Source organism: Aquila chrysaetos, chromosome 14 (genome assembly GCF_900496995.4).
Source record: "Aquila chrysaetos chrysaetos chromosome 14, bAquChr1.4, whole genome shotgun sequence".
Classification (NCBI taxonomy): Eukaryota; Metazoa; Chordata; class Aves; order Accipitriformes; family Accipitridae; genus Aquila; species Aquila chrysaetos.
The window spans coordinates 31,236,548-31,262,189 of NC_044017.1; the positions used below are offsets into that span (position 1 = coordinate 31,236,548).

Below are 25,642 nucleotides of genomic sequence, written 5' to 3' on the forward strand. Positions count from 1 at the left end.
ACAGGCCAAGGAAAAAACACACCAACTACTTCTGATATTAATTAAGTAGCTTGATTGGTTGTGCCACTAACAACCTCCTGCAGCATTAAGTGACGAAGTGAGCCCTGGTATTTAATTAGCTGAAGAGGCATGCTGTTGTTACTCATAGTGTCTGCGTAGTTGCACTAGAAACCATCTTGAGGTCCCAAGTACGTACCCACATTCATAATCTGAAACTCACTCATCTGCTCATTTTCATTTTGACCTAGAATGCAGCAGGCACCTTCACAGTGTCGAGAGACTTTTTGAAGCATGCAAGAACATCCAAAATACTTACTCTAAAGCACACATATCAAATTAAGTGGGACTTTTATTTTTCTTAGCAGTACAGTCAGAAGAGCTCCATTTTACAGACACTAAGTCAGCAAATAATTTTTTGTTTAGTTCACCTCTATCCCTTGATTCATATTAGACAGACGACGCTCGCATCCAAATGGTTCAAGCATTGAGGTATTTTGCGTGGTGTTTGATGTGGTCATTAATAAATGTAGCAATAAAAAAATAGCTGTGATCATAACCCTAGAAAAGAACAACAACAACAAAGAAATCAGCAAAAGCCTATAGTACGTGATAAAGCAATCATGCTAAGCTCTCCTCTAGGAAAGGTAATGATTCTTCTGGTTTGATCTGCTTTAAGAAATCAAAAATACCTGTATTTTATATAAAAACTGTAAAGGATATATACTTACCCTGTTAGTTAGGTATGAACACTAGGAAGCTAAACAAACAGAAAGTACTTTAACCTGCCCTAATTGGGCATGTTAGTTACAGACAGGTAACATTAAGTGTCAGCTGCAGAACGAGATGCAATCTGAGAGAACAGTTCCCCACACTGCATTGTCTGACAGGTAAAACATGGGGTATTAAGACGACAGCCCAGGTCTGAATTACTGCTCCAGCACTACGCTAAAATGACATGTAAACCTCTGAACTAGTCCACTTTGTCAGCACTAACTGTATCTTTTGGTGCAGGGCTTATGATAAATCAGAGAGGACAATCCCTCATTCTCCACAGCTGGGCCCCTCACTGGGTCTGGCTTGAAGTTGTCAGTCACTTGAAAAGACTCAATGCTCTCAGGACAGGACTGTTCTGGGTCACTGCACTAGAGGAAAGAGCAATCCTTCCACCTGGGTCTTTAAATGAATCTAAGGTTTTAAGTAGTTCCAAACCTTTCCCGATTTACACAAACACATGCAAGCTAAATCAAAGTTTTATGCTAAACACAATACCCGCAGTACAGATAAGGAATCCAGCAAAAGGACATCTGTCACTTTGCTTGTACAGTGACTGTGATACTTGTTAAAAATCATTAATGCTGCTTCTTCAGCCGACCACTGGCAGCTTGAGTTACCATCAACTCATCAGCTTGTTGAAACTAAAATCATGACCCCCACCTACTGGTGAAATGCAGCTGAATCGGATAGATACTGCACTCCTCAATAGCTGATACTAAGGAAAATATCACTTCTCACCCTCTTCCTCACTTGGCCAGGGACAGACTCACAGGTAAAGTGAAAGCATACCCCATGAAGAGACACTCTCCTCACTACCTGCCACACAAACCCCAAAACAAAAAAAACCAAAAAAACAACAACAACAAAAAAATCGCAAAGCAACAACCCAACAATCACAGACTGCAGAAGCAACTTGCCTGCTGCAGCCTAAAGACAACTGGGATTTTCTGCTCTGTGCAGGCAGCGATGAAGTTATCGGGTAGTAACTGGCCTGCGGATAGAAACTGGTCATCTTTGCCTTGATCAATCAGTATGTCCAGGTGAGAGTTTGGATAGGACTTCACAAGTTGTGTAGCATCATATGCCTGCAGGAATAAAAGAGAAATGACATTCAGTTACATAGGTTAGACTGGGTCAAATTTGCTGGCTGCAAGAAAAGAATGGCATATATGGAGTGATACTGATCAGGACACCAAATTACACATTGGAAAAGCAAAAAACTGGGGAAATTCCAGACAACTGAAAAGTAATACCCATGTTTTAAAAAGGGCAAGTGGGATGATCTAAGTAATTACCAAGCTGGCAGTTTGACATCATTTCTGGACCAAACACAATGTCCAGCCCAGGGCTAAATTCATACAGAATCGAGAACAGCAATTTAATCTAGTACCAATTCACATGCTTGTACATAAACTAGATACTGCCAAAATAAGTTGGTATCTTGATGTAACTATTTTGGCAGCTAAAGGTCAAAACACCAATGTAACACATGGCAATTTTAAGCAGAAATATGGGAATCAGAGGTTGTGTATCTGTGCAAAGGCAGGTCTAAGTCTATTCCTGATGCCTGCTGTTGATCTGCTGGACTGGGTTTGCAGAAGAGATCCAAAACAAGTTAAGGGGCCAGAAAGCTTTTTCTTTTTGCAAAATAAATTAATTATATTAAATGTAAGCAAGTTTAACTGGTGATTTTTAAATATACAAACTATTAATAACTGTGAAAGCAGCTAGTGCTCTCCATTCCTGTAATGTTTTAATCTGCCCCGGATGTCTTCCTAAGAGATACTTTAATCCAATTTACATGGGATTTAACTGCAGCTTGTGTTTATTTACAAGGAGATCAGAGTACCTGGTCATGATGATCCCTTCTAACTTAATTGTAGGGAGACAGTGCAATGTTTATGCTGAGATTAAAAATACTGAAGCACTGCTCAAATAATGCAGCAACACACATACAAAAGTGTTTGTATCTTAGCCATTCATATACGACTACTTATATTTCAAAATTAAGGCCCTGGAGCTAAAACCTGACTTTGTCTGGTTTAATCCTGTTCTACGGGATGCCAATTTCCAATGGGCTCCTCTGCTAGCTGCCTCCAAGAGGCTGCCCCTGCAGATGCCATGAGGCTCATCAGTCTCTGGTAAGTTTGTAGCAGTCCCTCTTTTCAGGATACTACAAACCCCAGCTGTTCTGTATATCAAGAACTGAGTTTTTGAGAAACAAGCCATAGCCTAACTCTCTTTTAAACTGCTGACTGCTTCCATGCCATGGAGAAAGTCTCAGACTGCTCATAATTATTCTTAGCCCAGATTTTAAGATCTTCATAAAACAGGGAGGAATTTAGGCAATTTGATGAGAGCCTTCTATCTCATTACACTTGTTACAAGCACCATCAGGCAACAGCAAGCCATACCCACCAGAAACATACAGTGCTTATCCACACTTAGGGGTGTAGTAAAACAACAGTACCAGCTCAGGGGCACCCCAGAGTTTTGTTCCAGACCCCTGCTGTGATACACCTACAGATTGCTCATTCATGTGCTATTAAAGGACTACGAGTTGCAACACGTACCTCCCATTTGCTTACATCTGATCCCAGATATCCACCAAGGGCTTTCTTCCCCCACTGACACTGAATAGGGTTGCAGATAGGAGCAAATGCCGACACAGACTGTTGAGAAAGCAAGCATGAAAAAAAGTATGAATTAAGAGAAGTGATTTCTGCTGACTAATAAGCAATAATAAAAGCCTTTTCAAAGATTGAAGTTACTGCCAGAACCCAGTACTCCCCCACCAACCCTCTGAGGTGCCCTAACCATTATCCTACTTCCGCCTTATTTCTTCTTCCTAGCCCCACAGTTTTGCTTTCCTTTTTGCACATCAGCCAAGCTTCAAAAGGCAGGGCTAGATGCCCCGTTCCTCTCCTTGTTGGGAGGTTGGCTTGAATTCCCTTAGGCAGCAGAGAAGGATCTCAAGTCCACTGCTGGGTCAGCATGGTCAAAATGTGGGACCATTTCACCTCCAACTGGATTCTGGCAGAGCATAACAAAAGCCTGAGGCATGGGGCTGCTCAGCATGCAACAGTGTCTCATGAATTTAGGTACCTCCAGGATTAGGGGTCAAGAAAAGCACGTTTCAGATCACAACTCCAGGTACTGGTATCAGAAGTCCAAGCCCTATTCTTACATTCTTCTTTTTGATTTGGCCCTGGGACATCAATATTTCCACTTTTATGTCTTAACAAGAAATAGCAATAAACCACCTGAGCCACTGCCAGTTCTCCTGGATTTTGGTATTTTCAATTTAATGTTTAACTCTTTTTAGATGATACAATTCACAGTTAAGTGCCAACAGCAAAAATGGAAGTTTCTGAACTACTGGCTCCAAAAGATAAAAAGGAGAGATAAAAACAAAGCTTCATCTTACATTCAACTCTTAACACCAAGCTAATGACACTGAGCAAATGTTCTGCTATTTTCAAAAACACAGTTGCATTTTTGCAGCAGCTGACTGCAAAGTGCAGGGTCAGGACAGCCCATGAAAGGACTGATCCACAAAGGCAGAGCCCCTCATCTCTCAAGCACCAATGCCTGATTCTCCCCCAGAAATCCATTTTACATAAGCATGTCTCCAAAGAGAACAACAAATTTTTTCTCAACCCTCATGAGTATAAAGGAAAGGCAAATCAGTAGCAGCATGTTTGATTTAGGCTCAAGGAGAATACAAATGAACACAACTTGAGATACCTTGAATACTGCAAAAATCAATCTTTAGGAAAGCTGACATGCAAATCTCAGGGGCTGGGGGGAAAGAGGTGGGGAATGTCCTCCAGATACTATTCTGTGTGCAGTTCAGGCGCTTACAGTTACACCTGCTATCAGCTGGAGTTTACTACCCTGTTGTAAATTCTAAGCAAACACACATATAATGGTGGCAAAAAGGTTTGCTGGTAATGAAAGCTCCAAAACGAACAAGACAAGATTTAAAAAGATATAGCAAATCACACCACCACATTTCTAGACAATATTGGCAGCATGAGTTACTCCAGAGCTAGAAGGAGCCTGTTTACATTTAAGTGTAACTAACAATTCATTTGGAAGAGCTCTACAGCTACCATCATGCAAAAGAAACAGAACTTTTCTTAACTTCTAAAATTTGTAGATTTTTTATTTCGCTGACACTCACATTCCAGAGTGGTGTTTCTGGCAATTTTCCATATTCTAATACTAGGGATCAACGAGCTGCTACAACTAAAACTATTTATACATTTAATGCTATAACAGAACTTGGTTATTATGGTTTCTTTCTTCACTTCTATAGAAATCTGTATAAGCCTTAGTATACCTCATATAAGCTGTATTATATCTTACTTTGTACTTTCCAGGATTCTTCAGAGCAAGAATAAGAGCTCCATGACCTCCCATGGAATGCCCAAAAATAGACATCCGTTCAGGATCAGTTGGAAAATTGGCATTTATTAGTTTAGGCAGCTGTAAAGGAACAAGAGTGGAATAAAAACGTTAAAGCAACTTGAGTATGTTTAGGAAACAAAGCACACAAATAACTAACATGTTTTAATGCCAGGAAGCCACTGAAACCAAAGGCACATCTTTGGTTCTAGCCTGACGTTTGTGATCATGGCCTGAAAGCAATCTGAACAGGGCTGTAAAATCAAAAGGAAAGAATTAATCTGACAAGTAACTCAAAGTGTCTCTACAGAAATCTATCATAACCCTGTAACGTAAGTCTTATTTTAATAGATACATAAATATGTACGTGCTCCTGTAAGTGACCAGAATGGCAAATTGTTCTCGGGAGATTATTTGCTCCCCATATTCCCATCAACTTTAGTTTTAATCCAGATCACACAAACCGCATGCAGAGTAAACTGGACACTCACCTTTCCAATATATATCTCAAGGATCTCCTTTTACACCAAGTTAAGGGAAAAAAAAAAAAAAAAAAAAAAACAAACCAAAAAACCCACCACACACCCCCCCACTCTCCCAAGACAGAGGTGAATACAGTCTAAACAATCAATACAACTGAAGTACTGGTGCAGTGAAATGTGGGTGGTTCCCAAAGCAGCAGAGCAGAGATTTTACAAGAGCAAAATGGAGATTAGAAGTGTAGGCCAACCCTGTGGCATCTCCAGCAGGAAAGCAGCCTCAAGGAATTCCTGCTTAAGCCCTGCCGGGTGTTATCATCTGTCTGCTGCGGTTCTCCCCCTCCTCAGTTCTACAATGATATCTGTTTGGTGAGGAAAGGCCTAACAACTGGATAAATCCAATCACTGAAATAATCAAAGATTAAAAAAGAAATAATAAATTCTTTTTATAAAAGAGGAAAGCAAGAAAATGACAAACCATCCATAGGCTATCAAGACCACCTTAAGCAAGCTTTGGTGCTAGGAACAAAGCGCATGACTGAACCACACCCCTTATCTTACCCAACACCACCAGGAGAACCAAGCAGCAAAGTTACCTCATCCTTTATGTAAGAATACATCCTATAGTTTGTTTTCCAAGGATCTTCAGTTGCATCCACATAAAAACCAGCACCGGTGCCAAAATCCCAGCTTTCATCTTCTCCTTCAATATTGCAGCCACCTACCATGAAAATTGTTTCTATAGTTACTGTCTTTCCTTTACTAGATGTTCAGAATTGGAGAACCTGCCATACAAATCAGAGACTCGGGACATGAGTTTCTCAACCAACATGTCTCTACCCCTCCAACTATATGACAATTCAGATTTTCATTCATTAGTAGAGTGTTTTCAAGTGCTACTTCAACAATGCTTTCAAAATGCCACTGAAGTATTACCTACAGATGTATCCAGCTTCTAACTTGTTTCAGTTTCCTTTCATAAATAAACATAACATACAGATCTCTCCTAAACTAATTCTGTAAAGCTTCATCCAATTTACCCAGGGACTCATTCAAAAGTTGGCACTTTTTAATTAGTGCTATCAGCTTATTTCTGTTATTAGACCTCATCCTGGTGAGTACAAGAAACTACATGAGAAACAGAAACTGCAGAAAATTTTCTCTCCCACAAAAGGGCAGAACCATATATCACCAACTGGTGTGTCCGGACCAGTTTATGTGCTTCAAATAATGTCTGCTACACCTCCCTTTTTAAGATTCAACAGCATAATAACACTTACTGTTCCTATCATTTTTTAAGTATATAACTCTACCTTTTCTGCAATTCATTTCATTGCTCCCACCTGTAACTCCCCATAAAACTTAAGTAATTTCTTCTTTGAATAACTGCAGGGCTATATCTTCTTTTCCAAGGCTACACTTCCAAACTAAATTTGCAGATGTCTCCTTGAAAGTCAACACATCCCATCCAGTCCTCTCTTACTCTCCCTTTGATTAGTCTGTGATTTACCAGCCTGGTTTGCAGAATAGAATGTAATATTTCAAGATATATGTGACAGGAAATAATGGCTTCCCTTTCTCCAAAACGTTCTTCGTTTCTGCAATCCAAAATTACATGGGCTTTCACCACTGTCAGATTACACCGCAAACCCATGTGTAATTTGACAGTCCTTGACAATTTGTGCAGAGATACCTGCCACCCTGTCACAGTGTGAAATCAGATTTTCACAAGGATCAAAGTTCAGTCTGCTCCAGTGATGTGCCCTTGAACACTGAGTGATTTTGTAACTTAACAGTCCAGCAGGCACAGGGACTGGGTGTGCTTACCCAACATGTTGGATATAAAAAGTCTATCTTCAGTCCCTCAGAGACAGACAAAAACTCAGAAAGTCCTGCCAGGCAATGAAGGCAACACTGATTCTGCTACAAGAAACTTAAGGAAAGCCTTGAAAAAAAGAAATTTGAAAAGGAACCTGCAAAATACTGCTCAGCACACCTGTCTGGAAAACCAAACCCCTATGAAGGAGGAAAAGTAAAGTCTATCAGGGCCTGACAGAGGGCCTGTAATGACAGGTATCTCATGTTTTCATGCAGTCTTTTTCCCCATCCAGACACATGTCCTAGCTCCTGGAAGGTAATTCTCATAAATGCACAGTTGTCCTGGTTTTGGCTGGAATAAAGTTAATTTTCTTTCTAGTAGCTGGTATAGTGCTGTGTTTTGGATTTAGCATGAAAACAAAGTTTATAACACACTGATGGTTTAGTTAGTATAAACACTGCTTAGCAACAAGTCAAGGACTTTACAGCTTTTCATACTGCCCTGCCAGCGGAGGCTGGGAGTGCACAAGAAGTTGGGAGGGGACACAGCCAGGGCAGCTGACCCAAACTGGCCAAAGGGATATTGCATGCCATGTGACATCATGCCCAGTACGTAAACTGGGGGGGGCTGGCTCAGGGATTGGCTGGGCATCAGTCAGTGGGTAGTCAGCAACTGTATCACGCATCACTTGTTTTGTATATTCTCCTAGTAGTAGTAGTAGTATTTTCCCTTCCTTTTCTGTCCTATTAAACTGTCTTTATCTCAACTCACGAGTTTTACTTCCCCGCTGCCCCAGTTCTCTCCCCCATCCTACTGGCAGGGGGAGTAAGCAAACAGCTGTGTGGTGCTTAGTTGCTGGTTGGGGTTAAACCATGACAATAGTTAAAAAGCACATATAAGCATTTTCACTACCTATGCTCAGATCTCTTAATTTGTGATTACATTTGAACTGCTCTTCACTTGTTTCTCCAGACAGCTCAAAGAGATTTAAGAACACTTGGGGTCTCTGACCTAAGATCTAAGAGTATAATATAAAACACATACTGAAATTCATCTAAATAGCAGAGCAATCCTCATCAGTTATTAGACTAAAAAGCAAAACAGAAGCTGCAAAGAGGGTTTTAAAAGAAAACAGACAAAGCAACAAACTATGCAGATTCAGTTACACATTGATAGGGACAACTTACACAGACAACACTAAAAACAAGTCCCAGTATAATTACCCAACGTGAATAACACAAAGGCTAGTTGCCCATCTCTAGTCTGCAGCAAATAGCAACAATGAAGTGTAAAGTTCATTAATACACAAGTCTTGTTCTTCTGTCCCCCTTCTCCATTAGAAACATGCATTTCTGTTCTTTGACCTGACAACTTCAAAAGCTAGATGTGAAAAATATTTTCTGGAAAGAACATCACTTCTTTCCTGTATTACCTGTGTTCAGATTTGACCCACCAAAGCTTCAGAAATAGAAGACTGCCACTTTTATATACAGCACTCACGAGACTTTAGCAGAATCCAGCAAATACTAAACATAATATATTGAATCCCCAAAAGACTGTATTTCCATAACTGCAGATCCACCATTTTCAGGTTTCCCGTACCACAGATAAGCTCGGCCTTATACAAATAACAGCACATCCTTTAAAAAAGCCATTCATCAGTAGCCTATTGCAGCTGTAGGGGGCAAGGGTTTCTGGTTTGCTTTTCTAAGTATTTGAGTGCTCTGAAGACATGTATTTAATTGGCTTTAGAAGACAGAATACAGTAAAGAATAAACATTACATCTTTGTGTGACAACACAATTCTGCAGATTTTTTTAAAGTCACAGCAAGCCACAAAGTGCAGGCAAGTGTCTCTGATAACATGCCTCCTGTTTTCCTTTTCTTCCCTCTCCTCCTTTGTGCTGAACTCAATGACCCCTTTGTTCTAGTTTTAGTGCCATGACAATAAAAGTTTCAAATGTCAAACCTTCACTACCATGTTATTACAAATACACACAATATAATCTAGCAAACAATGCAAGATATGGAGGTGAAGTCATATGCTGTCTCAGGTGGGCAACACACTTTGTAGCAAACTGCAGCACTCCATTCTTTGAGGATAAGAACTGCGTACTTCAGTGTCACAACTGTTACGACACTTCTTGTTAAAACTTACGTGGGCTTGTGTCTGGTGCGACTACAATAAGGCCATGTTCAGCTGCAGCTTGATGAAAACCAGCTTTCGTTATAAAATTCTGTTCTGTGCAAGTTAACCCTAGAGAAATAAAAATATCATTGGTTACACATTGCTCACAGCATACCAAACCTTTTGGCAGAAAAGGTTTTGAAAAACAAGAGGGATTTCTGTCTCCATAATCACAGAGAAGTCTTTTCACTAGGTTCACAATGCTTAATAATCCACAGAAACCAACACAGTTGCACTTTCACATCTAGTCACACTAACATTCGATCAAAACAGTATCAAAACAAATCCATGTGTACTCTGTAGCCCTCAAGTGTCTACTCATGTGGCATATACAGTTTCCTCAAGCACCATGTATTTAAATCCATAGACTACAGACACTGCTGCTATGACTAACATTGTTAACTTCTGACATCTAACCCTGCAACCATATTTTTCTCTCTACCACCATTTCAGCTGTTTGCATTACAGAATTATACATGTGGTCTGACAAACCCTACATCCCTTAGGCAGGATAAAGGCCCATAAGCACTCTTGCTCCAAAACCCACAGATCTTGCCTTTTGTACTGCAGCAGGCCCAACTGAAATCCAATTACAAATAAGTAATACTGCACACAGATATTTCAATTTTTCTTCACTGTGCCATTTGAGAGGGGTTAATGGTTCTATTTTTCTTTGAAGGAAAAAGTTGCAAATAACCTAATTTGACTAATATACTAGCCAAGACAGCATGGTGTAGAGTAAAAAAATAAATGTGCTGCATGACTCTGAGCTCTTCAGACAATTTTGATGCTTCCAACTTCAAGGGTAAACGTTTTTACCCAGTCCACTGTCATTCTACAAATCAGACCTACTAGCTATTTTGTGAAATGAATACATACAAGGAATATAGTCTCCACGCTACCAGTCAATTCTCCAACTTTCTAACCACAAGTCTCAATAAAGCAGCTCCTAAAATTACAGAAAAGACAGAGCTTCTGCTTTTCATTTTGAGTAATAGAGAAAAAAAAAAAAAAAAGATGTAATTAATTAATCCTGGAGCCATCACCAACATAAATCTGACCATTTTGAAAGGAATGCCTTAACATTACTTATGCACTGCTGGTGCAAGTCCCAGCTCTGTGGGAGACAACAGGAATAGGGTGGAAGACCAAAGCCAGGATAACTAGGAGCATATGTTTATCCATCCAGTCTCATCCCAGCTTGCCTTACATCCAGCAAGACAGCAGCGGGATAGGACACCACAGGAGCAGGAGAGATGAAGAAACAATGCTGTGGATGAGGCAACTTCATTCCTGCCACACAACCCTCTTCAGCCCCCGGCCCTTTCTGATCCCACAGGGTTACCTCACTGTAGTACTTCTACATCAGGTTTTCAGTAACTGTAGCACAGCAGCTTAAACATGCTTAAGATTATCTTTTTTAAGTTACTAAAATTCATGTTACTTACCTGAGAGCCAATACAGCACAGGACACTTCCCGGTTTCTGCTTTTGGAGGCAGGTAGATTCCAAATTTCATTTTGCATTTTAGCTCCGCACTGTATTAATAAAATACTTCTTGTTATCACCACTACTTATTAACAAGGTCACTAACACTAAAAAAAGAAGGTTGAGTCAATGCATTTCATTCAAAGAGAGATTTAGTCAGTGAATTATAACAACTAAGTTAAATAAAGTGAAAAGCAATTTTAAAACTCAACCTTAGCCTCCTGAATTGACAACAGCTAGCCTTACTACCTTGTTCTGAATATACTTAAAACAGAGACTTACAAATAAGCCACATTTTTGCAGTGCTGCTAACCAGGAAGTTTGCAAAATGAATTTTGGACCCCAGCAATATTTAACTTGAACTTGGAAAAATCCCTTGGAAAGTAATTTTTACTGAAGAACACATCCACATGACTTGCAGAACATGCACTGCACAGCATGCCTCAGCAAGAGAGGTTTTCAATCTGCTAAGTCTACAGATGAACTGATTGCCCAATTAATACTAGAGCCTAAAATAGTCAATAAAAAGCTTATCTATGCATAACTAATGATTTTTTTTCTTTGGATCAGAAGTGAAAAAACCCCTATGTTTTTCTGTTCACCTTCATCAAACAAGAATCTACCTCCTGTGTCTGTCTGCTCACAGCCTTTTTTTAAGAATGCATAGAAGTTACGTATCCAGTAGAGTGAATAGAACTTTGTACACATGGCAGTTCTCTGTGCTGCAAACAGCACAACCCAAAGTAATGCAGAAATTGAAAATTCATCATTTTCAAAGGTAGAAATACTGGCTTCCCATCTCTGATCTGCAGCACTAAGTATACTAGACATGTTAAACATTAACACAGAAATAAAAGAACACAGCCAAAGCAGCAGCAGACAGCATTCCCTACTGAAATACGGGTATCAGTGAGAACACACTGTTTTCCTGCAGACTGAGAACACTGACAGCAATGATAGTATGGATCCACTGCCCCATGCTAAACATCTAGGTTGCTTTTGTAGTGTTTACCTGTCATGTTCAAACACCTTCTGGAAACCCTCAAAGCATTTGTTGCTGGAAACCTGCTTCAGTGCCATGGCTTTAACTGCAAAAAAAAAAAAAAAGGAGCAAGTTACATTTGAAAATAAAACATTCCTGGACTTATAGTGAGTTATGAGAACAGTAAAGTTGAATGCATCTTAAAGCATCTTTGTTTAATGTCATGGTTTTTCAGAAGAAAGGATCTCCTGCAGACACTTTCTGATCTTTCATTAACTTTCTGTTTCCCCATGGAAATGGAGGGGTGAGGGAGCTGAACTCTTGCGAGCAGAGCCGAGAAAGCCTTCCTGCTTTCCTACAGACCCACACCTGCTATCGCCTTTACCTCTGCACTAACCGTAGCTCGCTTTGTCTACCGATGCTGCTACCGGGCAAGAAACCTCACGTGCTGCGGCGGGCCTGGAGCTGCCTGTGACTTGCTAAGGACACTCGGGAAGGTTGACACGAACGCGGACGCCGTCGGTTTGCACGGACAGCCAGGCCAACCGGGCGGCTGAAAGGGGAAGGGTCGGCACACCTGAGGAGAAACCAGGTAACATCAGGCCACGTAAACGCTTCCTCCCTCCTACCTGTGGCGTTCTCCTAGGGTGCACCGGGCATGAAAACCCACGCACCACGGAGAGCCCTCAGGGCCCGTTCACCGTCTTCCACCGAAGAAGACGACGTTGAGACCCATTACACCCGTCCCACGCCAGCACCAAGCCAGAGGCCGCCGGAGCAGCACGCCGGGCCCCGGCTCGGGACACCCACTTCCATTATTTCCACCCAACTAACCCTGCCCGCTGCACCGAAGCGCTCTCCTGTTACCTCCGTGTCCACCCCGGGGTACACCCGCAGGCACCGATCCCCTCCACAGCCGCCCCTCGGCTGGGCCCGAGGGCCCGCACGGCCCTGCCGCCTCACCGCTCTCCCCGCAGCCAGGCCCCGGCCGGGCCGCCGCGCTCCCCCGACCCGAGCTGCCCGCCCCCGGCACCCCCTTCCCCTGCTCCCTTTACCGCGGAGGAGCGGTGGGGACGAGCGGCGGTCGGAGCGGGAGAAGGAGAAGAAGGAGAAGGAGCGCGGTCGACCCTCGCAGCGGCGCGGCCTACCGCCGCCGCCGCCCCGCCCGCCGCCCCGGCCCGCCCCCGGCGACGGGGCCCTGAGGCGGCCAGTTCCAGCCCGCCATCGCGGTGCCTGTCTGCCGGGCCGCCGCCTCCGCGGGGCTCAAATGGACGTCCCCTGCGGGGTCTGCCGTGTCGGGGGGGGGGCCGTGGGTGCTGCTGTCTTCGTCTTCCTCATCCTCCTTCTCTTCAGGCGCTTCTTCCCGCCCGGGGCCTGAGGGGAGCGGCTGAGCGAGGCAGCGTCGTGGCCCAGTGCCTTCCCAGCTCTAAAGGAAAAAAATCTGGTACTGTAAAATGAAGAAATGAATAAAAACCTAATCCAAAGAATCTGATAACAGCGAAGCAGTCAAAGCAGCAAGCGTTTCTGCTAGTATTGATTTCCCTCCACCACCAAGACCTCAAGGGGGTGAAAAAGTTGCTGAACTGGGACCACCACATCATTAAATTTTAAGTGTTTTACCCCTCCTCGGTATTTCAGCATTATTCGTAGCAGCTGCTGCCTGACAGACTCCTGATTTGATAATAAACCCGAACTGTAGTTTAGGTAGTTTTTGTCGTGACACCTCGCTTGCAAGCTCATGAAGGAAAGAAGATAATTGGCAGTGCTTTCATCTTATTCGTAACCCAAATTCTTCCCACCTGCTGTGTTTCAGGTTTTTTTAATTTGCAATTAAGCATGCCCATCAGTTGCCAAAAGTGTCCTCAGCAAAGTGCGCTCCCTCTTTTGTCTCATACCATGTACTGCATTAGCAGTAACTATTTTTGCCGGTAACATTTTACAGTCTGATCATCTGTTACTTTGCCAATGCGACAATAATTTGTTTCTATTTTTAATCCCGAATTCTATTTTAATCCCCAATTACTTTCTACTCTTCCCCAGCAGATCCATTTGGACTGCAGCTGCTGGACCCTGGACCTGGGTCACCCCTCCTGCCTTCCAGAGCAGCATTCCTATCCTGTCTCCCTACTGGGATGTAGCTAGTACAAATAGTCTGTCTCCAAGCTGTTTAAACTTTCTTCTCTCGGTTTTTCTTTTGCAAGCCAGGTTTAATTTGCCATTAATTGAATTAAAATGTGTTTCTTTACTAGTATTTCTCAAAACACTTCTCAGGTTGTTCCTTCCATCTCTATCTGTATGAGTTTTGTAGCTCTCTTAAAGTCCTACTCTCGCTAGCAAGATATTGCCCAGTTAGTTTGTTATTTGATCTAAACTTCAGCCAGTCTGTTTTCTCTCTTGTGTAGTCAGTCGTCATTATGCACATCTCATTTTCCATGACATCTGCAATTGTTTTTAGCTATTTCTCTCTTGTCAGTATAAAACCTGCCTACCTCAGCACTGATGCTGATAAGATTTTGATGTGTTCCTGGTCTTCCTGTCCAGGTCCCTTAGATAACCTCTGTCCAGTTTGGTCCCATTTCAGAGCGACACATTCAGAAGGATCCAACTGGCAGCCTGCTGCCGAGTTTACCTGCCCTCCCTACATATCCATGACATCAAGATAAAAGCATTATTTTGTATGTCTTTTCAGTCAAAAATGTCTGAAGTAAATGCATAAGTAAATAATGTCAGAGCTGTGTCGGAGCCCTCCTGAGAGCTGTTTTCATGGCAGAGCTGAGCGTGTGTTCTGTGTAAGAATGTGTGAAGTGGAAAACACACCAGAATAGTGTTAAGGACAGTGTAAGGTAGAGGGAGCAAAGCTGGTGCAGTCTCTTCTGCCCTGTGGTATAGATCTTTTTAGTGTCTTTGGTTATGCACATTTCTTTGACCTTAATGCCATTTTTTTATCCTTTGAGACAGTGCCTGCAGCTGTCACCGGTGAATTAATTTTGGCGTCATTCTGCATATCATTTCAGATTATCTGTAAAAAAACAGATGTGAAATGGGCTTCCTGTCCTTCTTCATTAAATGGCTTCTCCTTGTATGGTGCAGCAGGGCAACCAGTAGAAATGAGGATATAAAACAAAAGAATGACAGGTAGCCAGTTTGGAATATCTCTTGCGTTATGTATTACTTTATTGTTGTATTCCAAGTACAAAACCTACTTTTCCAACATACTTTCTCTGTGTTCCCCCTAGACAGACAGTACTTTCAACCACGTTACCGCTGATCTAATCCAGTGGTGAGATACGATTTTGCATCATCTACCTAGCATGTCTTTTGGCATCTGTAAGAATGGTTTTGTATTCTGTCAGAAGGGGTTTTGCCTTTTCACCACATTTTCACCATCCTTTCTGTACTTGGGGAAACATACCGTTAGCTTCAACCCACTCAAGCTTCCAGTAAGAAACTTCCACATTGTAGACAAGCAACATGTATGTCTTAAGCTTATAGTACCAAATTCCTCCTTTCCCATTTTCTTTTCAGTAAGTACAGTCATTCCCTCAGCTGTGCATCTGCGTACGCGCTTTTCCAATGTTTTTGTTGCAGTAGTCTGAATTAAGGATGGTAGTTGCTAATCTCTTTTCCCTAATAGCTGTGGATTCCACCTCCTGCTAGTGCTTTTCAGTCATTTTTTCTCAACGTTTTGTATGCGATCTCATCTTCGCTTTGGTTATTCAGAACACTGAATTCACACTTCACTGTCTACTTTGCCAGGAGATTATTTGTATCTCATTCTTTTCCAGTGTTCTTTATGGTAGCTGTTCATAATTTAGTCATTTATGATTCTAATGTCATATTTGTCTAAATTGTCTTAAACTGTCTTATACCGTGCTATCAGTCATTTCCAAGCAACTTGTACGGCTGGTATAACAGTATTATCCCTCAGTATATTTTATGCTGACTGTATTGACCCAATCTGCTTCAAGTCTTTAGCTTTTCAAGGGAGAAATTTTACACAGGGAGAAGGAAAATTTTCTGCCACTTCATTGTTATTGATTTATTTTTCTATTTCCCTTTCTTTACCACATCCATCTATCTTACTTTTTGTCTTAGATGGAATTTAGATCTTCCAAAGTTTATTTTCTTTTCTTTCCTTCCACACTGTCAAGATTTCACCTGGGTGCAACTTGTCATGTCATTAACTGCTGTCCCTTCAAGGCGGTTCTTTACTTTCTCTGCAACTTGCCCAAGGTGCTTCTTAGCCAACAAAACCCATGGCAGAGGCTACAGACTACACAAGCTCACTTATTTTATCTGCCTACATTAAGTTTTTTTCTCCTTTAGTCCATTTCTTGCTTCCATTATTTCCTTTTTGTTCTTTAGAGACTTAGTGTGTCATTTGAGTCCATAGGTCTTTTTGGGAAACAGCATTGTCCTTTGGTCTTGCTTGCACTGTAATGCAAGTTACAGCAGTGTCGATGCTAGCTGTTTCCTCTTTTTGTGTTCTTACAAGTTTTCTACTTCTATAGGAAAAAATATCCGGTCTGTAATAAGAACCTAATTTGATTAAACAGATTAGCAAATGGAGACGTTTCCCTCAGCAGCTTTGTGAGTTTGTTTTTGGTTAAGTTACACAATCTCTTCTGTGGCCAGAGATGATTTCTAGATCAGCAGCTGTCTTTTGTCATTCTGATTATCAGTATAGCTCCCTTGGCTTCTCTTTAATTTAGCCATATATTGTATTGGTGTTTCTGAAGCACTGCGCTGGTGATCTGGAATGGCCTCGGAAGCGCTGAGCTGCTGTGAGGTTGGGCATGTTCATGAATCCTCTTTGCAGAGGGACTGCGGGAAATACATACGCAGAAGATTTGCAGTTGCAGAAATAAGCCATCTGTGATAAGAAATTAGAAAAAGTTAGTGTTTTTTGAAAAAATTCTTTGTCTCTGGAGCAGTTAAAGCACTGAAAACTTTTCCAAGGAAAAAACCAAGCATGCTTCTTTTATTACAGTAATGTGAGTAAGAAATATTAGTAATACCTTCTTATCATTTCGGAAAGATGCAAAATTAAGCACACATTACAACTGATACTAAATCCAGTGAGGTATATGTGTCTGATAATTCTGACAGAAAGTATTTTCCTCTTAATTCTTTACAATTAAAAATGAAGCGCTCTTGCTTTTTGTATACTAAATTGACTGCATGTATTTGTATTATGTCTTTTGCTTTCTATTTCTTTCTAGTACAGATTAATTTTGAATTTACAAAGAGTCTGCTTGTTTGAGAATTTTTTCCACATACAGTTTTAAATTCCTCATGTTGGATTTACTGAGCCTTTGAAGCTGGTATTTTGAATTCAGATAACCATGTGTAAAATTTGAGGTATAACTGCAGCTAAAGAAAGATATTGGCTGACAGGAATGTAATAGTTAAGATCTGGCTTAGAGAACGCCAAAGCACAAATTAAAATTCCATTTCAGCTAATAAATAATTTAGTAGAACATTGGGCCTTGCCTTATTAACGGGAGCCCCAAGGAGAGGTGGAGACATAAATGCTATTTGTTTAGGCTTATGGTTGTCTTTCCCCAGGAGATAGGCTTTTCTTTAGGTCTGAGGGAATAAGTTATGATCAGCAACACCATCTGGCATTCCTAGGATTTCTTGATCCCTGCATGAGCCTTGAAGTAATACAAGTACAGTGGACTTTCTTTCTTGGTCTTGGGGTGCAATTCAGGCCACAGACTTGAAGTCATTTGTCAAATTTAGGTTCAAAATAGCAGAAAGAAGCTTTAAGTTGTGTATCATAAACTCTTCTTGTGAGGACTGTTTAAATCTGTTATCTATAACTAATATGTGTGATTATTTAGTTATAATTAGTGTCTAAAGGTGAGCAAAACAAATGGAGTCACAACCCTGAATTTCAGGAGAGCAAATAGTGGTTATTGGCAGGATCCAATGGGAGACTGCCCTGGCAGGCAAAGTAGAGCCCAGGAGAGCTGGCTGATCTTCAAGGACAACCTCCTCAAAGGACAAGAAGAGTCCATTCACTTTGCAGAAAATTCAGTGCGGGCCAGCGTGGATGAAGAAAAGACTCCTGAGTGTGCCAAATGCAAAAAAGAAGCCTGCAGAAAGTGGAAACAGGGATGGGCTACCTGGGGAGAAGATAGAAACATCTCTAAAGCATGCAAGGATGGAGGTGGGAAAGCCAAAGCTCAGCTGAGACTGAAACTCGAAGTGATGTGAAGGGTAACAAGAAACGTTTCTTTATGTACATTGACAGCAAAAGGAAGGCTAAGGAGAATGTGGGCCCACTGCTCAGTGGAGCAGGGGAGCTACTGACAAGGAACATGGAAAAGAATGAGATAGTCAGTGGCTTTTTTTTGTCTCAGTTTTCACCAATAAAGTTGGCCTGTCAGGTAAGTATTAGCCTGAACAGAGGACAGTGAGAGCACTTAATTCATGTGGATATGCACAAGTCTATGGGACCAGATGGGATGCATTAGATGGTGCTGAGAGAACTGGCCAATGTCATTGCAAGGCCATTTTCTATCGTGTTTAAAAGGTCAGGACAGTCCAGAAGGTCTTTTTGATGTTTGGGAAAGGTAGATATGACAGCCACCTACAAGAAGGGCATGAAGGTGGATCAAGCAAACTAAAGGCAGGCCAGCCTTACCACCATCCCTGGGAAAGAAATGGAACAAATCCTCCTGGAAGCCATTTCCAGATACACAAAGAACAAGAAGGTGATTGGGAACAGCCAACATGGATTTACCAAGAGCACAGCACACCTGACCAGTCCAATTGCCTTCTGATGAGAAGTCTGCCTCAATGGACAAAGCAAGAGCAGTGGAAGTTGTATACCTTGGCTTTAACAAGGGCTTTGCAACAACTTCTCATAGTCTCCTTGTCTCCTTTTAGCGAGATTGGCAAAATATGGGCTCGATTAGTGAACAATAAGGTGGGGGAAAATTGGCTGGGTAGCTGGGCTCAGAGGGTATTGATCAGCAGTAAGGAGTCCAGCTGGCAGAGTGACACCCCTTAGGGATCGATACGAGGGACAAGACTGTTTAGTGTCTTTATTAATGACCTGGATGATGAGATGGAGTGCAATCTGAGATATATTGGAAAAAAAAAGAAAAAACCAGATTATTGTATTCCCTGCAGTAACAGAGATAAAGAGAGAAGGATAATAGATCTTTGTGAAAAGAAGAGGCTTCAGTTCAGAAACATGCTTTTGAGTTTAGAAAAAAAATTAAGTTGCAGTAAGGAAGGGAGATGCCATTCTGCGCTATTGATAATACAGGTCACTGAAAAAAAAAAGAAAAAGAGGTTATTGCTGTTGACAGTGACCAGTTCCACAATGCAAAGTGCTGTACAAAAACCTATTGAAGCAAACCTTATGACTTGAAGAGTTCACTGTCTGCAGGACAAAAAGGAGAAAAAAAGTATTTCCTACACTTCACATGTGGAGAACAGAGATACAGATCTCCTGAGTCCAGCCATGATGAGTATTGCTTATGTGGAAACTTCATCCGTGACTTTATGCATAGTTATATGCAGCAATTCAAAATAATTTGGTGGAGTATCTGTGGGACTAGTCTGCTTCTAAATCCTGAGATTTTTCCACCTTCATTTGACCCTGAATAGTTCCATTTCTTTCACAAGCCAGTTTCTGAAGCAGATATCCTGCCTTGGATTGATTTTCAGGCCCCTGAGTGCTGCTTCCCAAATGACTACCATTTCTTTCTCATGGGAGGTATCAGAGAGGAACTTTGGGATAATCTGTCTTTCTTTGGGTCATTCAGGGTCTCGTGACTGCTGTAATTCAGCTCAGAAAGTGCCTTTATAAACTGCTTTTGCTTCCTACTTTTGCTAGTTTCTCAAACTTAAAGTAAGTAGACCTGACTCACTTCAAACAGGCAAATCTCAACTGCATTGCTAGGAATTTTTTTTTCATGTGTCAATAAGAACTGCAGATTCCCAGATATCCTCTGGAAATCTCTGTTCCCTCAGCACTGGGAAGTAGAGGCTTACAGGAAGGGGACCCTCAGATGTGGCTTTTAGGTTCTGGGTTCTGCTCCTGGTTCACTGAATGGCTGCTTTTGCTGATTTTATCTCACTGTACCTCAGTTGCCCATCAGCAAATAGGTCCCAGCAGTAATTGCCTTTTCTTCAAATGACTTGTAAGGATAAATAAATATTAACGTAGTCTGACAGTGACTGCAGTAATCTGTTTAACATGTTTCTCTTTCCCCCCTTTTTCCTTAGATGTAAGTCTGTAAGGTGAAAACTCACTTAAAATGGCACAGTGTGCTCCTCTTTCATCAGCTACCTGCTTCTTGGGTGGATCAGATGGCACAGTTCAGTCTTTCCACCTTCTCCCAGGTAATTGTTGCTCAGAAGACCTATTCAGCAGATAGTCTGTGTTCTCCCTCAAGGACTCCAAATGTGACTGTTAATAGTCCTTGTATGGTGGGAAATTTATCCCCTATACCACATCTCCAGGCTTAGTCTTAGCCCCATCAGCCCCAAGTATTTAGTTTTGAAAAGCAATGTTACATGACTACATTATAGCTGCTGTTAGTTGTGAATGAAGCTATTTTATACTAGTGTGATTTGAAGACAGGGATTTTCTCCAGTAGGCAATTCCAAAGGGTGATTGTTTCCACTAGCCTTAAATACTCATTTTAGGCTGCCTGTCTTTCTCCACTGCCTTTAGGAGCTGGGTCAACTGGCTTAGACCTGGACACTTAACTAGCAGACCCCTAGCAGTTCCCAGCCTAAATGATTCCATGAAAAATGAGTTTTTCAACTCACACCCCTTTTGCTTTTTCTGCAAAGAAACAGGGATCACCCAAACATCTTTGTCATTTCTCATTATTCAGCAGCAGAGACTTTACAAAACAAGTGTGTTGTAAATTTGCTTGGAAACACAGCAACCATCATTTTAACTACTGTTTTCTTTGCTTCCATTTCCTGCGGCAGTTGTGTGGTTGCATGAACATAGTTTTTATTACTGGGTTCCTGAGAGCAGTGAAGAAGTGTTTAAGGATTTTCAGACTATGTGCAATCTTTTCTATTGCTATAGAACACTCACCATATAACAGGAAGAATAACAGTGAACTCGAAAAAGACTAATATTTGTATTGGCAGTGAATTTTGACCTAAGAATTTACAAATGAACTCCTTGAGATTTTTTAGGTCGATTGCAAACGCACTTGCAGAGATATTTATGGAAGAGCAGGAACAGAAAAATGGGAAATTGCTTAATTAAATTCATATACCGATCACTTTTTCATTTTAAATCTAACAGAAGAGCAGCTGTAGTTGTGCAGACCAAAGGTCCATTCAGCCCAGCACCCTGTTTTGAAGATGAAGTGTAGCACAAACTGGTAGAAGGAAGAGCACAAGCAGCTCCAGAGAGCACCTGCCAACATCTAGCACACTGAGATCCCTTCAGTTCTCCGGATAGAAATGTCTGTCATGTCTATGTCAGAGAGCTCTCTTTGCCTTCCTGAATTTGCCCGATCTTTTAAGAGTCCTAACCTATTTAGATATTTACCTGTATGGAAACCATCCTATAATTTTGATTGTCCTTGTTGCCCTTCTCTGTACCCTTTACAGTTAATCCTCAAATACTTTTTTAACTACTGCTGATCATTTTTTTCATAGTACCGTAACACACTACATTCCCAGGTAGTAATGGTCAGTTTAGAGCATATTATTCTATATGTAAAGGTAGAGCTGGTTTTTGTCCCCCCAAAATGCATCACCTTACTTTTTCTACTCTGAATTTCACCTGCCATTTCCAGAGCCATCACAGAGTATCATCAAGTGGTCTTTGCAATCAGTTCTCCATTACACATGCTGTCACTTTTGATATATTTTTTTTTCGAGAGGCCCTTGTAGGACTCACTGGTGTCCTGCGTCCATGGTGAAGACTGATTATTCTGTCTTGCCTGTTTCCTGTCTTCCAGGGGTTCTCTCACCATGCAAGAACCTTCTGTCTTAACTTGGGGTTAGTTTCTCTTGAGCCTTTGCTGAGGGACCCTGTTGATGCACATACATGCTGACTCCCTTCAGAGAATACATCCATAGGTTGGTTTATGTCCTTAACATAATCTCTGTATGGTTCTCTCTTTTGTTTCATTATCTTTTTACTGACCATTTGATTTGAGGTAAATCTTCTGACACATGACCATAAGGAAGACTGCTGACATAGGATCATTCCCAAGCATCCCCAGTGTGATCGCAGATTTTTTTTTTTTTTTAAAGTAAGTTTTTCTGCTTATATATTAAGATCTCCTAAGGAAAGTTCCCAGGTCTGATTCTCTGCACACTCTGTTCACACCCAGGATGGCAAAGTAGTCATATTTAAAATATATTACCTTGCACATTTTAGATAAAACCCAAACAAGTCCACTGAAAAATTACAGTGCCTGGCCATGACAAACTCTAATTTTTCTCCACAATGACCTGAAATCCTTTGTTTGCATTAGTTTTTAATTTTCCATTCTGATGGGAATTTGGTAGTTAAAATATTAACACAGCTATAGCCATCACCTATTTTGCATGGTTTTGTACTGGTTACGCAGTGATATAATCCAAGCCATTTAGATGCAGTTACTCTGAACTGATGTCCTGCAAACACTAAGAATATGAGTAACTTTAAACAGGTAAAATGACACACTGAATTTGAATAAAACTATTGAGTTTGTCAGCTTTTCTTTGTCCTAAAATGAAGATTTCAATCTGACTGAAAAATGTTAAGCTTTTGTGCAGTCAAATAACTTTGGACACAATGAATTAGGGTCTGCAGAACCGTTGTTAGAACTATTTTCAGGGTGAGATAACAGGGTATGTCTATGATTAAATTACATCGAACATAGTAAGATTCAATCAAGGAGGCTTTTGAATTGCTGTTGCTATTTACCAGGTCTCACATGTCAAAGCTGCAGGTATATCAAAGAACTTCACTGCGTTATATAAAATTTCCAAAGACCCTTTTACTATATTTCAGGGAGTGTCCTCAGAAGTTTATACTATAAATCTGAAGACCAAATAACTTCTTTTCCAAGTGTCTTTGCTTTTATGGGTTGAAGTGCCAGATGGATAAGCTAAATGTATTCTCTTTCAATGGTCAGTGCAAACTATGTCAAAACAGGTAAATCTGGCAAGGAGTTTTCCAAAGAACATAAGAAATGTTGATACCCTGGAGCATATGTACAGTAGTCTGGTACTTTAGAGGTAAAACCCAGAGGATTTTCAATTCAGGGGTCTTATCTGGCACATTTCACCCTATGGTGCCTTTTGTAGCTAAAACAATCTGTTTCCCTTCATTTGATAACTTCTGAAAAATATGCCTTTGTATGCTTTTCTCTACATGTTATAAAGCTTGATGAAACTGTAAGATTACAGAAATGTTTCGAGGGGACTTCTTATTAACAGCCGTACTACTTTAATATGCATTGCAATTGTACACAAAAGCATGTATGCCGTAAGATCAGTTGGAGGAATAAATGTATTTTGGTTTTAAGATGGAGGTGACAAAAAGGAAACAAAATCCATTTGGGTTTCTTATTTTAATACTCTTTGTGAAAAGAAATACTACCAATAGATGGCACTGTGGTTCTGTGACTCAGGTGTTACTGATGTCTGTGCAACTGTGCAGTGCTATTTATTGATGCTGCTTATTAATTTTAATCTTATAGTGCGACTTCTTAGTAAAATTAATGTAATTGGCTTATTACTATTGCAAGTACGTTGTTCCTGAGACTGAAATGTTTTAAGCTATATGCACTCATCCAGAGTATACCTTTTCAGTAGAAGAATGTCTGTCCTTAGAAAAAGACAATGATTGCAATGGCTCATTTTGGACCAGTTTACTGAGACAGTTAAATTCTGCAACACGCTCTTTCTCTTTGCCCAGCAAGATATTTAAAATGACTTGAGCCTTCAGCAGACACTGTACTGTGAGTATGTATGGGAGAGATTAAACCAAACCAGAATAACTACTTAAGACAAACCTCCAGTTTGTAAAACAACTGATGGCATTTAAATCTTTTAATCTGCTTTACTAGCAGTGGGATCTGACAAAACAATAAAGCGTTGGAACACCATTTTACATTAACATTACAAAATACAGCAAATGTTTTTCTCTGTGTATTTACATAAGCAAACATATAGGTATTCAAAATAGAATGCATCTCACCGTCTGGCAATAATTACATAAGTACAGTGCATGGCTGGCTGGATGGGATAGATACATAGGATTTTTTACCCTGAAGTGTATAAAGGATGCACACCAGCTTAGGAGATACGTGGTGAGCTTCATGTCTTTGGACATTTTTCAGATGCAGCCTTAACAATAATAAATTGTAAATCTACTTGAAAAATTGAGGATTAAAACATTTTTTTCAGACAAAGTGGATTTTTTGGATTCAGATGTGACAGGCTGCCTCAGCATGCTTTTCCTGTAAGGTAGGGGAAGGCCCTAACCTCTGAGCTAGTCTGTGTGAATGTCTTCTTTTTTTTTGCCTGGAAAATTACAGACGTTTCCATTCCAGTCTGATGCATAATGAAAACACTCACATTTTTTTGCAAGATGGAAGCGTTGCTCTGAAGCTGGTCATACTAAACTGTAGAGTTCATCCCAAGTGTGGGCCCAGTGCTATAAATTCTGGTTTAAAATGGCTGAACTTTGTCATCTGTCTGCAGTATAATGACTCTATTAATTGCTATCTACTGATGAACAACCTCCCGCAGATCTGGCATGGTGCGTAGAACAAATTCAGACGCTGACTCTGTCATCCTCACTAAGGCAAACCGCACAAAATTCTATTAACATTTTGGTGTGAGGTGGCAGAATCAGGCCTTGCTAAACTGTCAAAGATGTCCATAAAGAGCTGGAGATACTGGTCTTTATCTGCTGTGAATTCTTGGCTTCGAGAGCCTTCTTAGGCAAAAGCTGCTGATCACTCAATAAAACCACCTCTCTGAATGCTCGCAGAATTAAAATGTCAGATATCCGTGCTTCTAAGCAAAAAAATAAGTGTTATGTTACCTCCAGCTGTCAGTTAAAGAAATGCTGTCAAGTCTCTTAGGTCCAAAACATAGGTTTTATTCTAATAAGCTGGAAAAACATTACCATTCAGAGTCATCTTCTAATGAAACATCAAGCAAGTAATTGAAACCCTCTCTGTTTGTAGTGAAACATTCCCCGTCAGTATTTGCAACCTGAGCAATTTGACATTGTGAAAGGGGAACAGAAGGTGAAATGAAAAAGAAACGGGGGGGGGGGGGGGGGTTGATTTGCTCTGCCACGTGGGCGAAATGCAGACAGTAAGCAGAGAGCATAAAGAGCGAACCTTAAATGCACAGTAACAGTTTATCAAGTGCAAGCTGGTGAAGGAGACTGAGCAGACCAGCAGCCAGACCCTCAGGAGTTTGGGGGGAATTGAACTTCGGAGAAGCGCAGGGTGCCATACATAGTACAGTATGCAGGCAGGCTCTGCTCCCTGGCAC

At 41.0% G+C, this 25,642-nt stretch overlaps 1 protein-coding gene across 5 annotated transcripts; it reads right to left on the reverse strand.

Annotated features, from left to right (window-relative positions):
* Positions 1–331: 331 nt before the first annotated feature.
* Positions 332–13,301, reverse strand: ESD (esterase D). 5 transcript variants are annotated; one of them, XM_030036266.2, is made up of 10 exons: positions 13,195–13,281; positions 12,525–12,716; positions 12,170–12,245; positions 11,119–11,207; positions 9,641–9,739; positions 6,260–6,384; positions 5,146–5,265; positions 3,348–3,446; positions 1,692–1,859; positions 332–558 (listed from the first exon to the last, which is right to left on the reverse strand). In XM_030036266.2, exons 3-10 carry the CDS (start codon positions 12,235–12,237, stop codon positions 478–480), a joined length of 849 nt encoding a protein of 282 aa, XP_029892126.1. In that variant the 5' UTR covers positions 12,238–12,245; positions 12,525–12,716; positions 13,195–13,281; the 3' UTR covers positions 332–477. The 5 variants fall into 5 exon arrangements, with proteins under 5 accessions (XP_029892126.1, XP_029892128.1, XP_029892131.1 ...); XM_030036268.2 differs by lacking the exon at positions 12,525–12,716 and having other exon boundaries at positions 13,195–13,301; XM_030036271.2 differs by lacking the exons at positions 12,525–12,716; positions 13,195–13,281 and adding an exon at positions 13,007–13,029.
* Positions 13,302–25,642: the final 12,341 nt, after the last annotated feature.